Source organism: Myotis lucifugus, unplaced genomic scaffold, assembly GCF_000147115.1.
Source record: "Myotis lucifugus unplaced genomic scaffold, Myoluc2.0 scaffold_49, whole genome shotgun sequence".
In the NCBI taxonomy this organism is placed as follows: Eukaryota; Metazoa; Chordata; class Mammalia; order Chiroptera; family Vespertilionidae; genus Myotis; species Myotis lucifugus.
This window is the reverse complement of record NW_005871097.1, coordinates 782,444-806,994: the sequence shown is the minus strand read 5'-3', so window position 1 is coordinate 806,994 and position 24,551 is coordinate 782,444. Positions and strand designations below refer to the sequence as shown.

Sequence of the window (24,551 nt, the reverse complement as noted above, 5' to 3'; positions counted from 1 at the left end):
GACAACTTGGTCTTAACTTTTTTCCTCACATGGACAAAAATGTTTTGTTTCCAATGCATGAGAAAGTGAAATTAACCTAGGCTAGGTTCCTAATACAAAACTGATCTCAGATATGAGCTATCTCTGACAGTGATTATTTAGCAGACTATTTTCTAAAGCTGGCCATAATAATAGCTCCTCCCATCCCACATGATATTTTGAGTTTTTATCTGCATCCCACTGAACCTGGGTTGGCCTGACTGTTTTGAACAATAAAATACAGCAGAGAAGTAATGCTGTTCCAGTTCAGGGCACAGTCCTTAAATAGCCTGGCAGCTTCCACTCCCTGTCCTGGGAGACACCCACTCTTGCTGTAAGATGCCCAAGTCATATGGAGAGGCTACATATGGGCATTCTATTCTGGTTCACAGCCCCAGCTGAGCTCCAGCCAAAGCCAGCATCAACTGCCAGCCAGGTGAATGGCCCACCTTGGACCTCCAGCTCAGTTGAGCTCTAGGTTAACTCAGCTGACATTGGAGTGTAACTGTGTGGAAGACTCCAAGTGAAAACTGCCCAGTGAGCCAAAATCAACCCACAGAGAACCCACACAGATAGATGACCCAAAGAGAGACCTTCTGGTTAACCTAAGTCAAAGAACTGTGAGAATTAATAACAGATTATTTGTTTTATTCCACTAAATTTTGATAGTTTCTCACAGCAGCAATGAACAACGGAAACATTCCCCATCACAATGACCAAAGGAACAGAATATACTTCTAAGAGCCTGAAACCATTGAAGAATATTTTACATGTTAGAACTGGGAGGACGGGCACACCTACAGAAGTTGGGGCGATCCACTGGGCCATACTCAATTTCCTCTCGCTAGGTTACAAGAAGAAAGCTATGCTCAGCCACATCTTTGAGAGTGTTGCTGAAGCTAGTTTTCTAAAGCCCATGCAAGTACCCGATAATGTGAACAATAAAAATAAACTTGAGCCCTAGCCAGTTTGGTTCAGTGGATGGAGCATCAGCCTGCGGCCTGAAGGGTCCCGGTTTCGATTCCGGTCAAGGGCACATGTCTGGGTTGCGGGCTCAATCCCCAGTGGGGGTTTGTGCAGGAGGCAGCCACTCAATGGTCCTCTTTCATCATTGATGTTTCTCTCTCTCCCTTTCCCTTACTCTCTGAAATCAATAAAAATATAAAATAAATAAATAATTAAATAAATAAATAAACTTGAACACTGAAAAGAGCAATACCATTAATATGTACAGCCACCCACAAGTGGCTTAGCTTATCTGAAATCTGGAAGGGGAACAATGTGCTATCAGAGCCATTCTTCACATAGCTCATCTGTGTTGGATGGGAGTTCAAGGGAGATCCACCCATTGGTTGTAAGGCCAAAGCCACGCCCATATCCAGTGTGTTTTACAGATCACATACTTGGTCTGCACAGAGGAGAGTTTGAAAACACCACTTCAGTTGGAGTTTATTTTGTGTGACACCATTTTAAAAATCAAGTGCTTCTCTTTTATTGACTTTCTTCAATATTGCATATGCAAAAGACTATTTGTAAAATACAAAAGGTGTAAAGAGTGATGCAACAGCCTTAACCAGTTTGGCTCAGCGGATAGAGCGTCGGCCTGCAGACTGAAGGGTCCCAGGTTCGATTCCTGTCAAGGGCATGTACCTGGGTTGTGGGCACATCCCCAGTAGGGGGCGTGCAAGAGGCAGCTGAATCGATGTTTCTCATCGATGTTTCTAACTCTGTATCCCTCTCCCTCTCCCTTCCTCTCTGTAAAAAAATCAATAAAATATATTTTTTTAAAAAAGAGTGATATAATAAATGCCCATACATCCACCAACTAGTTCAAAACAAGGATATTGCAGCCCTAGCCAGTTGCTCAGTGGTTAGAGAATTGACCCACAGACTGAAGGGTTGCGGGTTCAATTCAGGTCAAGGGCACATACCTTGGTCACAGGTTCAATCCCCGGCCCCAGTTGGAGCACGTGCGGGAGGCAACCAATCGATGTGCCTCTCTCACATCATTGTTTTCCTCTCTCTGTCTCTCCCCCTCCCTTCTCTCTCTCTAAAAATCAATGGGAGAAAATATCCTAGGGTGAGGATTAACCAAAAAAAAAAAAAAAAAAAAAGACATTGTAATTATGCCGGAATCTCCTGTGTGCCCCTCCCTGATAGCTTTCCCCTCCTCACTCAGAAGCCATCATCACTTTGCATTTTATGTTTGCCATTTTCTTTTACTAAAACTCATTTTACATTTATATTCTTAAAAGAACAGTGCTTAGTTTTGTAATTTGAGAACTCGATCTATGCAAATTCTTCTACAACTTCCTTTTTTCTGTTCCACACTATGTTCCTGAGATCCACCCACTGGTTGTAGGCAACTTCCATCCATTCTTTTCCACTGCTGTATACTCAATTACAGTTTTCTTGTTTTGTTTTGTTTTGTTTGTTTTATTTTAGTCAATTATATCTCAATAAAAAATAAAATAGAAAATCGTTCCTGAAACACAGCCTTCAAGATTTTCAACTTCAAAGCAATAGCACAAAAAACTGAAATGCAGACAAGCATTCAGAGACAGGGAGGCCGACCCCTACTGTGGCACCTGACATCCCCACTGGGTCCAGGGGAGGAAGAGAAATGGTGCAGCTCACTGCTGACCACAGGACAGAGTCATATCTACTGTGGCAGTGCACCCCTACCTTCAATAGGCTTGGAGAGCCAGGTTCCCAGCACATCACCTGCCAAGATTCTGCGTTTAGGCCAAGTCCTGTTCTTATCAGCCTTAACATAGCTTTATACTTCTTTTGTAGAACAGGTAAGAAAAATACCCCTCCCTTTTTTCATAATACAAAAGTAATATCTGATTTTTGTAGATAATTTTGAAAATAGAAAGACAAAAAAGAGAGGGGGAGGATAAAAACCTCACTGTCCAAGAACCACTGATTGTCTACACATATATACATTCACCAATGTGGTCAGGTATATGTATATTAAATATCTATGGATCTTTCAAAAATAATTTATTAATCCTATGTCTAAAAATCCATCTTAAGGAAATATTAATCAATATAGAAAATATGTACTTGATAAAAATGGAACCATGTTCCACATACCATTTCTCACAATATCCTGATCATCTTTCCATGTAATTACTTATTGTTCTTCATAATTTTTTGTGGCTGTATAGTACTCCATTGTTTGGATGCGTCATAATTTATTTAGCAATTCTCTATTGAGAATATTTATGTTGTCTTCAATTTCACCCTATTAAAACAAGGCTACCCATATAGTATATAAAAAAAGAAATAGCACAGAGCCTACGGAGAGTTTGCTTCCAAAAACTGAATTCTCTCTCTAGAGAGAGGGCAACATCCCTTGTTCATGTTAGTGAAATTTACAATGATGATGATGAAACTTGTCAACTACTATCCATGTAGGAACCATGAGTCAATATCCTAGAAAGGGCTGGGGAAATCCTGAAAAACCTCAGTGTGAGCAGGCTTTTCTCTTTGCTAATGTCAATGTCCCAAACTATCACCAGAGTTCTGACATATGAAAGGAAGACTCGAAAATAAGACAAATGGGGACCTTACACCCACCTATTGGATGTAGTTTGCAAGAGAGCAAAATATCATAACCAATGGCAGGCAATAAAAGAACAGAAAGGATGCAATGGACTTAAAAAATTAACAAACCAAGATGCTATTAATTTAGCAATGAGCTATAGAAGGCTTTTCCTTGTGGAAGATGGATACAACAATAGCAGGAATTATAAGTCTATAAAAACATAGCAAAATAATAATAGTGAAAAAGTCTGTTAGAAAGTAACAAATTAGAAATAAGAGCTCCTGTCACCTTGAAATATTTTTAAGAAATTCCCAAGTGTTCATTAAATTTTGTGTTTTAGTTTATGTTCTCTGAGCCAAACTGATGCATTAAAAATGAGTTTATCCCTAGCTGGCTTGGCTCAGTGGATAGAGCAACAGCCTGTGGGCTGAAGGGTCCTGGGTTCGATTCCGGCCAAGAGCACATGCCTGGGTTGCGGGCTCGATCCCCAGTAGGGGGTGTGCAGGAGGCAGCCGATCAATGATTCTCTCTCATCATTGATGTTTCTATCTTTCTCTCCTTCCCCCTTCCTCTCTGAAATCAATAAATAGCTTTTTAAAAAATAAGTTTTATATGATTCTTTCTATATAAAGAATTTCCTATTTTCCCAAATTAAAATCATATTTCTCTTTCTTTCTCAGTACCACTGAAGATGTTTCCATTCTACTGCTGGACTAAGTTACTGAGTCATTCTTATCAATTACTATCAGTAAAATATTTTAATGACTTAATACAAAGTCATACAGTGTAAATTTGTTTTTCATTTACATAGTTTCATGGTGAATTTACCCAATTTTTTAAAAAAACACATATAAGGGCTTTGTTAGAAATAACCATACTACTAATGGTGGCTGATAAGTTGTTACTGCCTTTTAATGAAAGACTCCCGAGGGAAATGTAACGTCATTCCAAATGCAGCTGAAAGAGAAAGGAAAATGCCAGAAAAGTAGAATGGAATTGATGGGCCTAAAGAGAAAATGCTGAATGGCTCATCTTGGTAACTAAGAGTCCCATATCTACCAAGCAACAAGACCCCTTAGCCCATTGTTTCCCACCCCGGCCAGTTTGGCTCAATGGACAGAGCACCGGCCTACAGACTGAAAGGTCCTGGGCTCGATTCTGACCAAGGTCACATGCCTGGGTTGTGGGCTCAATCCCCCGTGTGGGGCTTGCAGGAGGCAGCCAATCAATGATTCTCTCTCATCATTGATGCTTTATCTATCTATCTATCTATCTATCTATCTATCTATCTATCTATCTCTCTATCCATCCATCCATCCATCCATCCATCCATCCATCCATCCATCTATCATCTCTTTCCCTCTCCATTCCTCTCTGAAATCAATAAAAGTATATTAAAAAAAGAGCCCATCATTTCTCCAGAAGATATTCAAAGAGTGAAGGAGGTAAGTCACAGTTCAGCATTCCTCCTGCTCACCTCTTAGGGCCTTCCATGCCTTATGGGGAAAAGGATACACACCCTGCACTGCACAGAGCCTCACCCAACTGCTTTAACCTTCTGACTGTGACAAAGGGGAAAGATGCTTACCTGCATGCCCCAGGAGAAGATGATCCCTTAGAAAGGTCTACGGGAGAATTGTATCTTTTCACAGGGGACCCAACGCTCGTGTTGGAATAAGAAGTTGTTGCTTGTGAATCCCTCTTCATCTTCTCCATCTCCATCTGTAGGGGACATAGAATAGGACAGCCATGACCCACAACTGCAGTTTCTAAAAATACCCCAGATGGAAGCGATGCACAATTTCCTTTCAGAAGGACACAATGGGAGTATTTGCAGAGAAGCACCATGAGCTCATTATAGTTAGGTGATTTAGTAAAAAATAAATTCAGCCTCAAAATGCAAAGATTTCTTTCTCCTTGTTTTCTTGAGAAGAGTTAACAGAACCATATGATGGTCCTGGATACAGGACAAAGTAGGTTAAAAGTAGGTTAAATTACCAGCCATCATTACCTAAAAGATAAATCATAAGTAAGGATATGAAGTAATAATAGTAATAAGACAAATAATACAAATAAGTATAATAATTAATAAATACATAATAAAATATACTGTTTTGCATACTCAGAATTATAAACCTACTTTTGCCCACTCCTGTATATAAAGATCTACAATCATTAGGAAAAGTTTCAGGTGTGATTATAACACAAAATGGTGAGTTGTGACCCTGGCCAGGTGACTTAGTTGGTTGGAGTGTCTTCTAATACACCAAAAGGTTGTGAGTTTGATCCCTGGTCAGGGCATGGACAGGAAGCAAACAATCAATGTTTCTGTTTCCTCTCTCTCTCTTTCTCTTTCTCTTTCTCTTTCTTTCTCTCTCTCTCTCTCTCTCTCTCTCTCTCTCTCTCTCTCTCTCTCTCTCTCTCTCTCTCCCCCTCCCTCCCTCCCTCTCAGCATGTCCTCAGGTGAGGATTTTTTAAAAAGGGGGGCAGCCCTAGCTGGTTTGGCTCAATGGATAGAGCATTAGCCTCTGGACTGAAATGTCCTGGTTTTGATTCTGGTCAGGGCATATGCCAGGTTTTGGGCTCCATCCCCAGTAGGGGGCGTGAAAGAGGCAGCCAATCAATGATTCTCTCTCATCATTGATGTTTCTATCTCTTCTCCCTCTCCCTTCCTCTCTGAAATTAATAAAAATATATTTTAAAGGGGGGGGGGCGGTGGTTTAAGTGAAAGCTACAATGACATTCTCCCAGAACCAAACTGAAATTACAACTAAAATATAGAAAAACCACCCTGAATAACCAACTAAAGAATAGCTGGAGAGAACTCTCAAAACCAAGGATGGAAAGTGGAGACCACACAGAGACTGGTAAAAAATGCAATGGTGCCAAAGAGCTGGCCAGGCTCCCACAAACTGTGGTACACTTACACCATGGAATACTATGCAGCTGTAAAAAAGAAGGATCTTTATCCTTTGAGACAGCATGGAGGGACCTGGAGAGTACTATGCTAAGTGAAATCAGTCAGTCAGAGAAAGACAAATATCACATGATCTCACTCATATGTGGAATCTAATGTACAAAATAGATCCAGAGACACAGACACATGGAAGAGACTGACGAATCTCAGAAGGAAGGTGGGTGGATAGAGATTAACCATAAAGAACTTATATGGATACTAGAGGCCCAGTGAATGAAATTCGTGCACTCGGGGAGGGTCCCTTAGCCCAACCTGCGCCCTCTCACAGTGCGGGAGCCCTTGGGGGATGTCTGACTGCCAACTTAGGCCGTGAGCCCAGCTTCTGGCTAAGTGGCACTCCCCCTGTGGGAGCGCACTGACCACCAGGGGACAGCTCGTGCATTGAGCGTCTGCTCCCTGGTAGTCAGTGCGCATCATAGCAACCAGTTGTTCTGCTGTTTGGTTGATTTACATATTAGCCTTTTATTATCTAGGATATTATATAGGATATGCATAACCCAAGGACATAGACAATAGTGTGTTGAAGACCTTGGGGGTGGGGCAGGTCCAGGGTAGAGGAGGTGAATGGGATTTAAAAAAAGGGACATATGTAATAGTTTCCACAATAAAAATCTGTATATATAAAAGCTAATATGCAAAGTGTTCCCTCAGGAGTTTGACCAGGAGACTGGGGGTTTGATCGCTCTCTATGATGTGCGCTGACCACCAGGGGGCAGCACAAAATGAAGGGAGGCCCCAGCCAGCCGGAAGGCCCCGATCGGCCCTGATTGCTGGCCAGGCCTAGGGATACTACCCATGCACAGATTTCATGCACCGGGCCTTTAGTCCTATCTAATAAAGCGGGAATATGCTAATTAACCCTCACACCATCACAAAGATGGTGGTACCCACAGCCAATAAGGAGGGAATATGCTGACTGCCACGCCCACAAAGATGGTGGTGCCCACAGCCACAGATGGCAGCACCCAGTCCCCTCAGCCCCACCAGGGTGGCAGGCGTATGGCAAGGCCAACCCAGGTGGGCCTGGCCACTCTGCGTGCCTGCCTCTGGAGTCCACTAGTCCCCTCAGCCCCCCAGCCTCCCAGGGCCAGCCTGAGGCACAGGCAAGCCTCAGATGGCAGCTGCCCAGCCACCCAGGGCCGGCCCAAGGTACAGGCAAGCCTTGGATGGTGGCTGCCCAGCCTCCCAGGGCTGCCAGAGGCTCAGGTAACCAGGGCCGGCCAAGGCTTGTGCTGCTGGCAGCAGCAGCAGTAGAGGTGTGATAGGGCGTCGCCTTTCCCTGATCACCTCCTGCCCCTGAGGGCTCCTGGACTGTGAGAAGGGGCAGGCTAGGCTGAGGGACACCCCCCCTCCAGTACATGAATTTTCATACACCGGGCCTCTAGTAAATTTATAAAAAGACAGTGAGCTGTGGACCCTGTGACCCTACCCACCCCTCTATATCTTCCCCATGGTCTCCCTCTGTAGGAGGCTAGAGGCATGTGCCTCGGTGCTGACCCACAGTGGGTGCTCTGCAAGGGTGGTTCCCTTCTCCCTCCATCACACTTTTCTGTAGCAAATCCTTATTTGGTCCTCACACCCACATTCATAGGCCTCCCTCCACAGAAATATACCCTACTATAAAAACCAAGGGTCCGAAACATTCACTTGTCATGTGAAAACCTTAGGGCCACCCTGGATTTAAAAAAATGTGGTGTTATAAAAATAAATGCCCAGTAGTACAGTAATGTGGTGGTTTTAAAATAAATGCACACATAATTGGGTGTTCTCCCTTCAACAGGTGGGGCTCAATTCCCATACTCCTGAGTGTGGGCTGGTCTCAGTGACTTGTTTTTAATGCACAGAATGTGGCAGAACTGATGGTGTGAAACTTCTGAGGCTGATGCATAGATGTGATACATAAATGCTCTCTCAGATCTCTTGCTCTGGGAGAGGCCAACTGCCTTGTCATTTGGACACTCAAGTGGCTCTATGGAGAGGTCCCCATCGTAAGGAACTGAGGCCTCCAGCCAACAGCCATGTGATTGAGCCAGCCTGGAAGAGCCCCAGCCAAGCTTTCAGATGACTGCAGCCCTGCCTGCCATCCTGAGCACACCCTCAGGAGAGACCCTGAACTAGAAGCGCCCAGCTAAGCCACCCTCAATTTCTGACCCAAAAAACCAGTGAGGTAATAAACATTTGTTTGAAGCTGCTAAAGATTTGGCATAATTTGTTACTTTCCTTCTGAGAGTTTGGAATATGAGTATGTGCCTGGCAGGGGGTGCCTACATGACCAGCTCCCAATAAAACTAACAGTGACAACAAACAAAAGTAGTGTAGTATGTATAATTTCTAAATAAATATACCTAACTGGGAGTTCCTGCTCAACATGTGTTTTGCTGATGGTGTCAGTATGACAAGAAAAATATTTAAAGGCGCCCTAGCTAGTTTGGCTCAGTGGATAGAGCGTCGGTCTGCAGACTGAAGGGTCCTGGATTCGACCCTGGTCAAGGGCACATGCCCGAGTTGAGGGCTCCATCCCCAGTATGGTGCGTGCAAGAGGCAGCCGACCAATGATTCTCATCACTGATGTTTCTATCTCTCTCCCTTCCTCTCTGAAATCAATAAAAATATAAAAAAAAATTTAAAAATGTTTAAAGGCCACTGTTATTAATGACGGCTGGCCTAGAGCCTCAGTTCCAGTTGCCTGTAGAGGCAAGACTGGCCCAGATTCAGACACCCTTAAAGAAGCAGAGAGAGGACACTCAGAACATTCTTTCTGACTCCTAGCCTCTGGAGGGCAGGCTGGAAGGAGGATGAGGTCTTTAGGAATTTGCTCCAAGGCACTAAGATTTAGGAGGGTCCAAAAAGTTAAATGCTTTTCAAAGGTTGGGTGAAATTTTAGGCCAAATCTGACCCTTGAGCAGTCCCTGGACATTGACAGATAAGCCCAAGTCAAGCGCAGGGAGGAATGGCACTGTCAGTTCAACGGGTCCCGAGGGTGAGCGTGTGAGTGTAGACATACCCAGGAGACCTCCGGTCCTATAGGGGTTCCTTTCCCAGCATTGAATCGGCTAGATGTGGATGAGGACTTCTTCTTTGCGATGGTTCGAGTTGGTGAAGACTTGTAGGAACATTGAGCAGGGCTGCCGGTAGCTATAGGAGGGCAGATGTTAAAGATTAGAGTGTTACAGCAGAACAGCCAGAGAGACCACAGCATAGATGGAAAGGTGAGCAAGGAGTTGGGAATAACACACTTATGTTAAAACGTGACACACAGGCAATGCCATCTAAAAATCCCACCACGCTTTTTCTCATGTGCACAGAAGGGATTGTATCATTGAGGTCGGATCATGAGAATTCTCACTTCATATTACACAGTGTTGTACAAAGTATCATACTTTAAAAAGATATTAGCTTGTAAGAACATATAATAAATAACTTCAAAATGCAATGGGTGTTTAATTTTAAAGCGTGCCTTTAACATTTATGTAAAATGTTTGTTGTACTCATTCAATAGAAACTTATCTGGCCACTGGCTAAAACTAGAAATGAAACTACTGGTCCGCAATGTGTTAAAAGACTCCCATAGTCAGAGTTCAAGAGTCCAGTAAAGCCCTAGCTGATTTAGCTCATTGGGTCCCAGGTTCAATTCTGGTCAAGAGCACATGCCCAGGTTGTGGGCTCGATCCCCTGTAGGGAGCGTGCAGGAGGCAGCTGATCAATGATTCTCTCTCATCATTGATGTTTCTCTCCTCTCCTCTCCTCTCCCCTCCCCTCCCCTCCCCTAAAAATATATTTTTAAAAATCCCCTCCTCTCTCTCTCTCTCTCTCTCTCTCTCTCTCTCTCTCTCTCTCCTCTCCCTTCTTCTCTGAAATCAATAAAAATATATTTTAAAAAAAGAGCCTGTGTGATTTTGTTAACCAGTGTCGCCCCAATGAATTCAATAAAAAGGGGGAAAAATAATCCAGTTAATTTCAGTTCAAAATCTGGGCTTTGCAGCCAGACAGATTGAACAGTCACCTCATAGCTGGATCATGTTGGGCAGTTTGCTTAACCTCTCTAAACATCAACTTCCTTGTGTAGAAAGAGTTAACATAGTAGGCCCGACTACTGTCTTTGCACATAACTGCTTACAGCGTTGGCCCTTGGTCAGCATCTGTGAACTCAGATTCCAGGAGCGTTCTCAGCACTAAGCAAAGCATAGCTCACTGCACCTAAGCTATTTGTACAAACACCATGACTTCTGCTTTCCTTCTAAGAGTCTGGAATCTGGGCATGTGTCTGCCAGGGGTACCTACGTGACCAGCTCCCAATAAAAACCCAAGGCACTGAGTTTCTAATGTGCTTTCCTGGTAGGCAACATTTCACACGTACAACTCATTGCTGGGAGAACGTGACCTGTGTCACTATCCTGGAAGAGGATGCTGGAAGCTCGTACCTAGTCTTCCCCAGAGTAAGTCATAACAATGAGTCCTCCTAGACCAGTGATGGCGAACCTATGACACGCGTGTCAGAGGTGACACGCGAACTCATTTTTTTGGTTGATTTTTCTTTGTTAAATGGCATTTAAATATATAAAATAAATATCAAAAATATAAATCTTTGTTTTACTATGGTTGCAAATATCAAAAAATTTCTATATGTGACACGGCACCAGAGTTAAGTTAGGGTTTTTCAAAATGCTGACACGCCGAGCTCAAAAGGTTCGCCATCACTGTCCTAGACCAAGGGTGGGGAACTTTTTTTCTGTCGAGGGCCATTTGGATATTTGTAACATCATTCATGGGCTATGGATTATCAACTTAAAAATTAGCCTGCTATATTTGGTCAAACATTTCATTAACTCACCCCTAATGCCTTGGCAGGGCCAGAACCAATGATTTCACGGGCTGACGTTCCCCACCCCTGTCCTAGAGAGTCACTAACACTGGGAGTAGTCTTGGGGACCTTGTGACACATCTCTCTTCCCAAAGTTGAAATACTTCCTGCTTCCCAGGAATTTTTTATTTGTTTGAGACATAATTCACATATCATAAAAATTCACCTTTTTAATATTTTATGTTTCTAGTATATTCACAAGGTTGTGTAACCATAACTACAGTCTAATTCCAGAACATTTTCAGCACCCCCAAAGGAACCCTTGTACCCATAAAGCATTCATTCCCCTCCCCACTCCCCATTCCCTATCAACTACTAATTTACTATCTCTTTGGATTTGCCTATTCTACACATTTCACATAAATGGAAACATACAATTGTGGCATTTTGTGTCTGGCTTCTTTGACTGAACATGTTTTCAAGGTTCATCATGTAGCATAAATCAGGAATTCATTCCTTTTTATAGGTGAATAATATTCCACTTTATGGAGATATCACAATTTTGTTTATCGATTCATCTGGTGATGAATGTTTGGGTTGTTTATACTTTGTGGTTATAATGAAAAATGCTGCTAAGAACACTTGTGTACAAATCTTGATATGAACATATGTTTTCAATTTCCTTGGCTCCATACCTAAGAGTGGAATTGTTGGGCCATATGGTAACTCTGTGTTTAACTGTTTGAGGAACTTGGCCACACAGTTTTCATTCCCACCAGCAATGCATAAAGCTTACAATTTCTCCACATCCTCACCAACACTTCTTTTCCTTTTTTGCTTTGAATTTTAACCATCCTAGTAAAATGTGAAGTAGTATCTCATTGTGATTTTTATTAGCATTTCCCTAATGACTATGTTGAGCATCTGTCGTGCTTATTGGCCATTCATATATCATCTTTGCAGAAATAGCACTGCTCAGAAACAGCTAGAACTAGGTAGAGAGTTATATGTCATTTATATGTCATCTCACTGATTACACTATCTTGGGAACTAAGACCAGACCCACTCTAACGTAGACAGCGTGGTTCATGGGCAAACAGAAGATGCCAGTCCTGATTAATCTTGCCATGATGATTTAACCCACTTTGGTCAAAGAATGGCTTTGATGGTATGGCCCAGTGTTTCTCAGACTATAGTATGTAGGTCTGGTGGGTCCTGGAGTTTGTTTTCCTAACAAGCTCCCAGGTGATACCAATGCTGCAGGTCCATGGACCAGGGCTTGAGTAGTGAGGCTCTAGACATGTGTTAAACTCTTTTACTGTGCCAATCTCATTTAATCCTCGTGGCAATGTAAAATAACTCCATTTTATAGATGAGGAAACTAAGGCTTAGAGAGGTTAATTAACTTATCCAAAGTGGTAAGAAACAATAAGTGGTAGAGTTGTTCATAAACCTCAAAGACTAGTTTAAAGGCTACTCTGCCAAACCATCTGTTTATTTTTTTTAAAAAAATATATATTTTATTGATTTTTTACAGAGAGGAAGGGAGAGGGATAGAGAGCTAGAAACATCGATGAGAGAGAAACATCTATCAGCTGCCTCCTGCACACCCCCTACTGGGGATATGCCCGCAACCAAGGTACATGCCCTTGACCGGAATTGAACCTGGGACCCTTGAGTCCGCAGGACGACGCTCAATCCACTGAGCCAAACTGGTCAGGGCCAAACCATCTCTTTAAATTGAAAAGTCTAACCTCAAAAAAAGTAAGTCTAGCCTGGCTGGCTTGGCTCAGCGGTTGAGCATCGACTTAAGAAGTAGGAGGTCATGGTTCGATTCCCAGTCAGGCCACATGCCTGGGTTGTGGGCTTGATCCCCAATAGGGGGTGTGCAGGAGGCAGTGGATCAATGTTTCTCTCTCATCACTGATGTTTCTATCTCTCTCACCCTCTCCCTTCCTCTCTGAAATCAATAAAGATATATTTTAGAAAAAAGTCTAATTCCCATTAACTCATGAAATAGTATTTTTTCCTAATCCACATGCCTTCAATGACAAAATCATTTACTTACCTTTGTGACACTTAAAAAAAAGAAACATAGCAGTAGCAAAACACCGGTGGGCAGAAATTTCCCAAAGCCAGTAAAAGTGAAGCAAAATATAAAAAATCAGGAATAAACATAGGTTAACCAACACCATTTCTGGCATTTTCCTTAGTGTCACCAGCTTGGCCTCTTTTACCTGAGCCACTGAACTGCTTAGTGAATGGGACTGCACTTCTGGTTCTGGATAAAGAAGCCTGTGTGGGCGCCGACAGACGCCTAACGCCTAAGTTTTCCGGGAAAATAAGTGGCATGCCAGGAGCTGAGGAATGGAATCAAATAAAAAATGTAAAAAGCAACATTCAAACAAAACAAAACAAAACGTTTAAAACAGCACAGTGCATATGCAAATTAACTTTTGGGTGGTAGGACTAAGTGGAAAATAAAAATATTCTGGCACAGGATGGCTTCAGAGTTCGTCATAGTAAAATAAAACAAACGATGTATCATTTAGAGTATGAAAGAGTGCATTAATTCTCTTGGGGTGCCAAAATTCATTCAAAATGCCATTGCAGTATTACCTGTATCACTCTAAGAGAGTTAGCCCATTTCTATAGTATGGACTCAAGAAACCATTTACTCACCAAGTAGATCTAACATTGAAAAAAAGATTACTTCTACAAAACACTTGTTTTAGGTTCTCTGTAAAGAAATATTTCATAAGCCACTGATTTTGTTCATGTGTAAATATGCATCTTTTCATACTTTTTCCATATAAATAAGGGCAAAATTAAATAAGCACGAAAATAAAAATAGCCAACTGATTATCAGCTTTAATGGAAGTAATAATATTCACAATCCAAAATCCAGGGACTTAAATATCATTCTGATGGTTTTGGAACGTATTTTAAGGTAATGGATTAACTTTTTCATTACAGTCAAACCTCTTTTGTCAGATGTCTCCCATCTCAAACAATTTGGTTTTTCACCAAGTTGTTCACAGAAAAAATGTCTTGGTTGTCAAACCAAACTTCTGTTTTTTGATCTGACAACCCTTTCATGCTGATACTTCAGCATGACAAAAAGCTTCTCTCAGGCAACAAACAAAAGAGAAAATGCTTTTGTTGCTAGGGAAGCCAACATTAGCATAATTTTAAAACATAAAGAGGCCATCAAGAATGCTAACGTTGCTAAGGGTATGAAAGAAGCAATGAGCACAGGCAATGGAAGAGGTAGAAAAACTGTTGCTGATTTGGATAAATGAAAAGCAGTTAGCCAGTGACAGCATTTTGGAAGCAGTGATATGTGAACAAGCAAAGATGCTGCATGCTGACCTGAGAGACATCCCTGGACCAAATGCTAAAAGTGATTCATTTAAGGCCAGTAGGGGGTGGTTCAACAAATTTAAGAAAAAAAAGTGTTTATTAATAGATTAAACAGCACATTAGACATGTACTATATATAAGAAAGGTTAAAACTGAATCATTTGGGGTCTGGAACAGATTAATTGTATTTACATTATTCTTAACGGGAAAGAATGATTCCGTTTTTGAACAAATCACTTCTTGAACAGCCTTCCGAAACGAATTAAGTTCGAGAACCGAGATTCCACTGTATTTTGTATTCTTTGGGCACCCAGTAACCAGTAAATGGTTGGGGAATTAAAATGTTCAATTCATAATTAGCAAGTAGATAACTTAGCTGCCAATTTTATATACTAATCAATGCAAATATGAATTTAACATCAATTGGTAACCATGTGAATTCATGAAAGCATATGAAAATCACAAATAGAATAGCATTATGGATTTAAAAGCATGTAGATGTTTTCTCATCCAGCTCTTAATCAATCCCAGGTTTCCAGTGCTTACCCATGAACTACATTAGAGACCAGCCACACTGACATTTATGGGTCTCTGACACACAGGACAGGCCACTGTGCTCGAGGTGCAAGGTCAATGCCATAAAAAAATAACTAGGAAGATGCACTGGCTTCTTCAAAGTCACAAACATCCTTCTGCTGGCCCTTTGGTGATGACTTGACATGTTAAGTACTCCACTGGCACCTGACACTTCTTTAGTGACGCTTTACAATACACATTCGATGCATGGACAGCTTCCCACCTTCTGTAACCTGCATGCTCTGAAAGGTCTCAGTTCAGACTTTTACCGACTTCTCTGAGCCTCCATTGGAACTTGGGTAGCTTTAAACCTCCTTCAGTTTCTGACACTGGCACGTATCCTATACATATCATCTCCTACCTCAAAGCAGAGTGCTGAAAAGGGCCGCCCATCATTTTCCCCTTTAAAGGCTCCATATTAATTCTGAACTGTTTGAGCAGGCCCCCAAAGCACAGGCAGTAACACATCTGAGTCTCCCACGTACCTCTGACTCATCAATTCTGCCATTTCTGGCTAATCACCTACATCACACCAATAGCTGGATAGTTACTTTTTTAACAGTCATATCTGCCCACTGGCCAATTAATTTTGGGGGAGGATAAGCCCTGCATGCACTGTGGAAGATGGAACAGTCTCTTTAAGGCAGGGAGGACAGCAGTAATTCTGTCTCTATACAACCACAACCTGGCTGCAAAGGGTGTTGCCACTTTCCAAACTCTCATTGTGGCCCTCACATTCAGGCCACAAGACTAGGATAATGGCAGTGTTTGCAGAAGGCATAAGAGGGGCTCTCACTCCCCTGGCCGGCATGGCTCAGTGGTTGAGTGTTGACCCATGAACCAGGAGGTCAAGGTTTGATTCCTGGTCAGGGCACAGGCCCGGATTGCGGACTCAATCCCCAGTGTGAGGTGTGCAGGAGGCAGCAGATCAATGATTCTCTCTCATTATTGATGTTTCTCTATCTCTATCTCTATCTCTATCTCTATCTCTATCTCTATCTCTATCTCTATCTCTATCTCTATCATCTCCATCCATCCATCCCTCCCTCCCTCCCACTTCCTTCTTCTCTGAAGTAAATAAAAATATTTTTTTAAAAATTTTAGAACAAAAGAGGGGCTCTCACGAAGACTGACATTAAGACACACACACTAGAAAGAAAACTGGATATCAGATCTCCACGTTCACTTGCCTCGCTCTGGAGAATAAGATATTGCTGCGGTGGATGATGACAGCCGCTTATTCATAGGAGGCTCCATCTGCTTTGGTAAATTCATACTTGATGTGGCAAGTTTCTCATATGCTACAGAGAAACACAGTAAAGACATTAGTATATACACCACTGTAGACTGAGAAACACACCCCCCAGCATTCTTCCCGTCCTAATCCACATGCCTTTGAAGCCACTGTGACACAGCACACTGCTTCTAACATCCTCCTATCTACCAATGTAGCCCAGCTGCAGATGCCCTGGCCACAGCAGTCTTCAGTCTGAAGCAAGATCTTCTCTTCTATTTCTCGACTCTGTTCTTCTCTTTGATTTCATCCAACCTCACTCAACTGTCCAACTAAAGCTATGCTAATCCCACCAACAAATCACTTATTTCCTTGTGTCCAGGAGCTTTTAGTCAGTATATTCAGACCACACGAAAACACCACCAATCTGGATCCAGAGATAAATCAGCACCAGAAAATGTTCTATGGCCTGACTGAGTGCATGAGCAGGAACTGGACTTTTTCTGAAGGCTGTCTACAGCTCAGGTTGGACAGAGAAGTCATTTGTAAGGCAAGGAGCTCCTGTTAAAGCAGAATAAGCTTCAGTAGTTGATTTCTTCCTCTTATCAAGAAATGGGGTCACAATGGCCTTTTCTCAAATGTTATGATAGCTTATGGTTAGAATGTTAACATATGGTCCCAGGTTTGGTGTTCTTAATTTTAGAGTAGTTTCTAAATGAACCCATTACAGTAAATGAAGCAGTAGGGATGGTGCCCTGCCAAGCCATATCGGAACCCAAGGCAACAGGGAGGATTGTATTTCCTGGCTTGAAAGGAAGCAAACTCACCAATAAGATTTTCAAAATCTACTCCTCTCCTCATGTTTTCAAATGAGAGAAATTCCATGTTTGATATTTCTTCTGACTAAGAGATGATCTTAAAACATTTTAAAGCCCTAGCCAGTTTGGCTCAGTGGATAGAGCATCAGCCTGAGCACTGAAGGGTCACAGGTTCAATTCAGGTTAAGGGCACGTACCTCAGTTATAGGCTCAATCCCCAACCCTGGTCGGGGTGCATGCAGAAAGTAACCAATCAATGTTTTTCTCTTTCTGTCTCTCCCCCTCCCTTCCACTCTCTTTAAAAATCAATGGAAAAATGTCTTCTGGTGAGGATTAACAAACGAAAAAGAAAAAAAAATTTCATTGACTTAAGCTGAAGTCAAATTACAATAAATTCTTGTCTTGGTATAAATAAAATATTAAAACTTACAATTCTGGGAGTTTTAAATCTTAAAATTCTGGGAGTTTTCAATTTTTCAGTATTTTGGCAACTACTTTAATGTTCTGAAAAATAATTAACTATTGGAAATTACATGAAGTCATGTACATAGATAGGGGTACACATTTCCTCCTTTGCCTCAGGCTCCAACATGGTTCTGCATGACAATGGTCTTTAGGAATTCGATATTTTGTTCATCATGAATTGTTCTGCATTAAAATTGATTAAAATATTATTTGATCTTGATATTGTGTGCCCGAGTTGAGTACACTTGCCTCACCCTGGCCGGGACCCTGGGTGCGATTCCCGAGGGGTAGTTATCAAGTCCACCTGCCCCTCTTTATCAAGGGAAGGCCAGGGCCCACACTACAGTTCCCTCAGCCCATGCAGCAAAATCTCTGCTACTCAGTAGCACTAAGAAAGATTATTCTTCACAAAAGGGATGTTGGAAAGCAAGGATATTTACACCTACTGCTATAAACTGACCTTGTGCATGGCTAGTAAATAGCACGTCCCTTTTACCTTGTTTTTTCTTTGCCAGACAAAGATGGGTTGAATTTCTAAAGTCATTATTAAATGGGAGCAAAGTTTTGCTAATTCTGTTCTTGATCTAGACCCTAGGAAGTTCCAAGCCTATATCCAAAGCAGACAGCCTATCAGAGAGGTGAAGTCAAGAACCCGGCCCATTGATCGCCTTGCTTGGATCCCCAGTGTTAGTGCTGAGAAACTCCCTGCCACTCCCTCTCAACACCTCTCCAGAAATCCATCACAATAACAACACCCGGAACTCGGTGATTAAGCAGAAGTGACTGAAACACAATACTACTTAATGCCCAAAGCGATGATTAATGAGAGTGTGAAAGATCTGAACGCACAAACGTCAAACACTGACAAGATTTTCAAAGCAGAAGTTAGTGAGCTAAGGATGATGACATGTCTCCAGGGCAGGAGGATGTAAGGCATGTACAGCTCTGCGATGACAGAAACAAAGAAACATGAGCATATCATTCACATCGCTAGAAAAAATGTTCTAAGGGATAAGACTAAGAAATCAATTGTAAACGTGCTTCAGACACACATGGTGATGGAGGATGATGATCAGTACAGTCATCACAAAATGCCATGGCATGGTGATGCTCGGATATACCATTGGTGGACTCGGAGGCAGCAGGGGTCTCTGGATCCGGAGGAGGGGTGCTGGCCGCTAAACCTAGAGGAGGGGGTGGAGTATTTTCTGATTCACCTACACAGCAAAAAATCAGAGCAAAGAGAGATAAAGGAAAAGTCCCACTTTCTGGTTGACTTAGTTCCTACTTAGGAAACTAGAAAAAGTAACTGAAATGGGCTGACTTCTCATAAACAGAAAAACAAAGTATATTCACTGATAAGAGGTTAAGTGCACAATTCAGCAAAGACAAGAAACTGTAATATAAATGGAAACCCAACTGCTTTCAGGAAGAGCTATTCCACACATCCTATCCTGTGGAATAGGATGACAAGAAATAAGACACTGAAGGGGGAAAGCCACCCAGACTAGTAACAATCCATACAGTAAATTAAAGATCTGAACCTTTAAAATGAGTATGAACTGGATAATGAAATAAATAAGTCATCTTGAAACAAAATAGAAAGAGCAATAAGAATTAATAATGAGGAGAGGAAACCCCTCTCCCGCTTTTTAGAGGGTAACTGCTGCTCAGTCTTTGTGGGTTGTGCTGCAGCAGTGCCTTAGCCTACTGCCACTGACGTTCCCAGAAATCAGATTGTCTCAATGCTTGCCGGGTGGATCCAGTTAAGCAGGCTCTGCATTCACGTTCTTTGCTTTTCTTTTGCTTTACCTCATAGCCCAGTTATTGTACCAACTGCTGCGTGCTAGCAAAAAAATGCAGATCCCCTTCATGAGAAACACATGCATAGGAAGCTTGGCAGTTTGAAACATCACATCTGGAAAAGGTATCTGCAGATTGGTACCAAGCATCCCCCAGCCCCTGCAGGCTGTGCCCACAATCTCCCACCCGCCCTGGGGCCCTGCAAAGCAGGGACAGCCTTTAACTCACCCTCACGTCCTCCAACCCCGACGATGACTGCCGGGGACGCTCCTCCCCAGGCTGCTGGCAAAGCTCCTCCCCAGAATGCTGGAGTTGCTGAAGCTCCTCCCCATGAGCACCTCTTCTTCAGCTCCAGCTGCCTTGAGCGCTCCAGGGACCGGCGCAGCATAGCCTCCAGCCGCTCCTGCCCAGGTTGCGTAAGGGAGAGCAAAATTAACACCAGCCTCAATGCTGGGATGAGTCACCAAATGGGGCTCTGTGCTCAGCATCCAAAACCCAGACACAAGTGCTCTGTGTCACACAGTGCCTTCTCGGTGGGTGGAGAGTAAACAATGCGGCTGGTGTGATCCCAGACCCAAAACCTCATCCCTGGGACAGGCTGTGCAGCCAGGCCTTGATTTGTTTTTGTTTTTTAAAAATATATTTTATTGATTTTTTACAGAGAGGAAGGGAGAGGGATAGGGAGTAAGAAACATCAATGAGAGAGAAACATCGACCAGCTGCCTCCTGCACACCTCCCACTGGGGATGTGCCTGCAACCAAGGTACATGCCCTTGACCGGAATCAAACCTGGGACCCTTCAGTCCGCAGGCGGATGCTCCATCCACTGAGCCAAACCGGCTAGGGCTTGATTTGTTTAAGAATAATGCTAGACACACATTAACTCCTTGAGGCCTGTCTCAAGCCTGGTTTATCCTACCTACTACGCTCTAGACCAGGGGTGGGCAAACTTTTTGACTCGAGGGCCACAATGGGTTCTTAAACTGGACCGGAGGGCCGGAACAAAAGCATGAATGGAGTGTTTGTGTGAACTAATATAAATTCAAAGTAAACATCATTACATAAAAGGGTACGGTCTTTTTTTTTTTTTTTTTTTTTTTTTTTTTTTTTTTTTTTTTTTTTTTTTTTTTTTTTTTAGTTTTATTCATTTCAAATGGGCCGGATCCGGCCGTAGTTTGCCCATGGCTGTTCTAGACCCAACCAAATGCTCTCTAGTTGAAATGCATAAAGCAGTCTGATTTGAGACATTTCAATTAAAATATAATTTGAATGTTATAGCCTTAAAAGCCTAACTTTTTTAGGACTTTGAGGTTTATTTTGCAAAGCCCTGTTTTCATCTTAGAATTTCTTAAAGGGGGATCAACTGTTTTCTAAATCATAACACTTTTCTGCTCTATAGTTTTCTGGGGATAATGCTACATATTTCAAAATTTAAGAGAGACAAGTGTAGGGGAGCTTCTAGCCACAAAATAAAGCATCTGTGCCTTCTCAGAGTTGGATGGGAGAAAGGGAGAGATAATTCAACAGTTTTTAGCCAGAAGAGAAAAGCACCCAGGCTTCTAACAGAGCATTTATCAAAAGTACTCTCCTCTATTAACCCAACTGTCACTTTCATAAGGTTGGGCCTGACTGCTGGCAAGTATTTCCTTGGCACTGAAGTTCCAATTCTATACTCCTCACTGTCCCAGTGATGCTGCAAATACCAACCCTTCTCCCTGCCTCCACATGGAGAAGGCCGAAACAAGGTAAACAGTTATGCTGACACCCTTTGGCCCTCATAAAACCCACCTTGGGGTGCTCCAGGAACTGGGTTAATCTTAGCCTGACTCCAAACAAAAAGAGCCTCTTTTCTCCTGGCTTAAGTAAGCAAGCCAAATTAATTTAGGGCAGCACCAACTGAGTAACCGTGACTTAAGGATTGGGAAAGGCTCCCTTATTTTACTCACTAGAAACACAGAAAAGTCACTTAAGAGGTGCCTGGACCCATCCTTGGTCTACACCAGAGGGAGAAGGTGAGCATTTGCCACTTCTTGGCCTCCTCTGCAGAATTTCTCTCTGAACAACACTTTGCTAAGAGACAGCCTCTCCAGGGACCTGAGAGCTGAAAGGCGATTTTTTTCCTCCTGTAAATATCAGATTTGAATTTGCTTTACTTTTTGGCTGAGACTCCACAATCATGAGTGTGCATTTCCTAGCAGAGTCCTGTCCTCATGACCTGGGGGGGAGGGTCCATGAAATTGTGACAGCCAACCCCCAGGGTCTGTCTGAGAAAAGCTGGGGGCATTGAGGGACTTAACATCTTGACTATTTGATGCTTGAGGTATGCTTGCTCAAGACTGGGGCTGAATAGTATTTCATTGCATGGATTTAACATATTTAATCAATGACCTAACTTAAGTGCTGAAACCTTGTACCACAGAGTAAATTTAGTATTTAGTGGGTAATGGGAGATTTCCTACATGCCAGGACCTCACAAGGTAGCCTCTCATCTAATAGGCCAATGAGAAGAAAGAACACTAACACTTCAGGCCCACCTTACCACCAAGCAGCTATCTCGGGGCATAATTAGAAGGGAATGATCACCCAAAGCCACACCTACTCGTTGGCTGTTCAGTTACCTTTAGAAAAAATACCTCTCCATCTACCCTCAATCTACCGAGGGGTTCCAAATTCCACCATTAGAGATTCATTCCTTTGAACTGTTTGTAGGCTTATGAAAATGAAGCTATCCTGGAAAGATGACACAATCACTTTGTGTCACCCACTTTTGGAGAGATGATGAAAAATAGGTAGTAACCAAGCTCTATGGTAAGGGGATTTATAGAAGCCAAAGTTGTCAGAATGGGATGACTCAAACATCAAAAACAAAACCAAAACCAAACTGGTTCACTTCACTTTTCTTAAAGGTTAGTTTACATAGGTCAGTATTACTCAGTATGTATCTTTCTGTTCCATCATGTGATGGAATGGAAAGAATCCTAGATTTGGAGTCAGGAGATATGGATTCCAATTCCACCTCTGCCTGCTACTTTTTAGCCCTGTCACCTTGAGTTAATTGTTTTAACATCCTTGGACATCAGTTTCCTCATCTATAAAATGGGGATATTATCTATATCGACAGACCACTCAAGTCTACAGGATAATAACTAGCACAGGAAATCCTCAGCCAATGCTAACTGAATCTGAATTTAAAGAGGAGATTATCGACAGGGCAGTTTGAGCAGTGGTTCTCCAACCAGAGTGGGTCCCTTCCCCAGAGTCCCCTGCATGCTTGTTAGAATACCATGGCTGGGTCCCACCAAAGCAGCTCTGGGTGGAATCTGCTGAGGATTTGCATTTCTGACAAGTCAGTCCCAGGCAATGTCAGTGCTGCTGGTCCTGGGGCTACACTTCCAGAAGCACTGGTCAGAGGACAGGCTGAGCATGAGAGAGCATTTAAGAAAGTTCCATCACAACAGAAGAACAGTATTAATAAATATTAGAGCTGCATACCGCATACCTCGACTCCTGCCAAGCTCTGATTCTCCTGATGGTCGATAGAGGATGGGGAAAGGACAAGGCAGATTCTTGTCCCTAGAATGTCCTCTATTGGGTGGGGCTTAGTAGAAGGAAAGAGTAAGGGGACCTCATCCTTGACCCCTTGAGCTCTGGCTCTAGATCTGCCTGGATGAACTCAAAGGTGACCTGCTGAGCTGGCCTAGCAGTATAAAAGGACTCAAGCAGGGCCCGGCCTGGGCACTGATACCCAGGCAGCCAGCCGTGGCAGGAGAGGAGGGCTGGCAGTGCCTTTTCCAGTGCTCTTACTACTTGTGATCTGGAGATGACAGGTGGACAAGCTCCCAAATGGTCTCCAGCAGAGCTCCATAGAGGGTTTTTCTCTCTACAGATGTCTACCTCTAACCAGAAAGGCCATTCAGTCACCATGGGTCCACAGCAGCCAATGGGCAGCCCTTGGCTTAGTGAAGTTATGTTTAGGTTGAGTTCAGAAATGTGTCTTTCTTTTCTTTTTTTAAATACTCACCCGAGGCTATTTTTCCATTGATTTTTAGAGAGAGGGAAAGACAGAGAGAAATATCAATGTGAAAGAAGCACATTGATTCGTTGCCTCCTGCACGTGCCCCAACCAGGGCTCAAGCTGGGGAGGAGCCTGCCTTTGACCGGAATTGAACCTGGGACCGTTCAGTCCGCAGTCTGATGCTCTATCCACTGAGCCAAACTGGCTAGGAAAAAATGTGTTTTTCTTACACTCAGCCTGGTGGGTCTTGTTAGGTATTAATCAATATCATGATGATAAGTTGTGATGTGTCAAAATACCTTACAAAGATGAAGCTACTCTTTGAGAGAGGCCTTTCTTAGCATGAGGAACATGGACTTGGCTTTGCCAGGCTCCATTTTCCAGGGCCTCTGATCAGGAAGCCATCCCTCCCAGTGGAGAATGGGTGACCACAGTGTGTTGTCAGCCCTACCCCAGGGAGGTGACAAGGGCTTGCTCCAGAAGCTCGATCCTTGGAGCATGAGAGGGTTGGAGGAACCTGCCTTGAGGAAAAGGCAGCCTCCAGTCATCCTGACCTTCAAGACCCCTGGGAGCCAGGCTGTCTGTGGTGCCCACTTCTCTACTGGCAGAGGCCCCCTGGCTGAGTCTGGGGCTCACCCATACAGATGTGAAAACTCACCAAGAGCCCTAGCTAGTGTTGCTCAGTGGATAGAGCGTCAGCCTGTGGACTGAAGGGTCCCAGGTTCGATTTTGGCCAAGGGCAAATGCCCAGGTTGCGGACTTGATCCCCAGCAGGGGGCATGCAGGAGGCAGCCGATCAATGATTCTCTCTCATCATTGATGTTTCTATCGCTCTCTATCTCTTCCTTCTTCTCTGAAATCAATAAATACATTTTTTTAAAAAAGAAAAGTCACCAAGAGCAACATCATGGCAACCAGTCATGGCCCT

General features: G+C 43.0%; 1 protein-coding gene across 4 annotated transcripts in view; it reads right to left on the bottom strand.

The window, feature by feature from the left end:
• MAP7D2 (MAP7 domain containing 2) overlaps nt 1-24,551 on the bottom strand; it is a 91,465-nt gene that overhangs the window by 28,499 nt on the left and 38,415 nt on the right. For 3 of the 4 annotated variants that reach the window (XR_002829219.1, XM_014455655.2, XM_023753681.1), the window contains exons 4-9: nt 19,837-20,011; nt 18,858-19,022; nt 16,479-16,589; nt 13,587-13,709; nt 9,553-9,683; nt 5,160-5,293 (exon numbers count right to left, since the gene is read on the bottom strand). Coding sequence is in view for 3 of the 4 variants with exons in the window: in XM_014455655.2 (XP_014311141.1) it covers nt 5,160-5,293; nt 9,553-9,683; nt 13,587-13,709; nt 16,479-16,589; nt 18,858-19,022; nt 19,837-20,011 (839 nt within the window). In the remaining variant the exon portion in view is untranslated. The remainder of the gene's footprint in view (nt 1-5,159; nt 5,294-9,552; nt 9,684-13,586; nt 13,710-16,478; nt 16,590-18,857; nt 19,023-19,836; nt 20,012-24,551) is intronic. The other variant, XM_023753680.1, reaches the window with a different exon arrangement.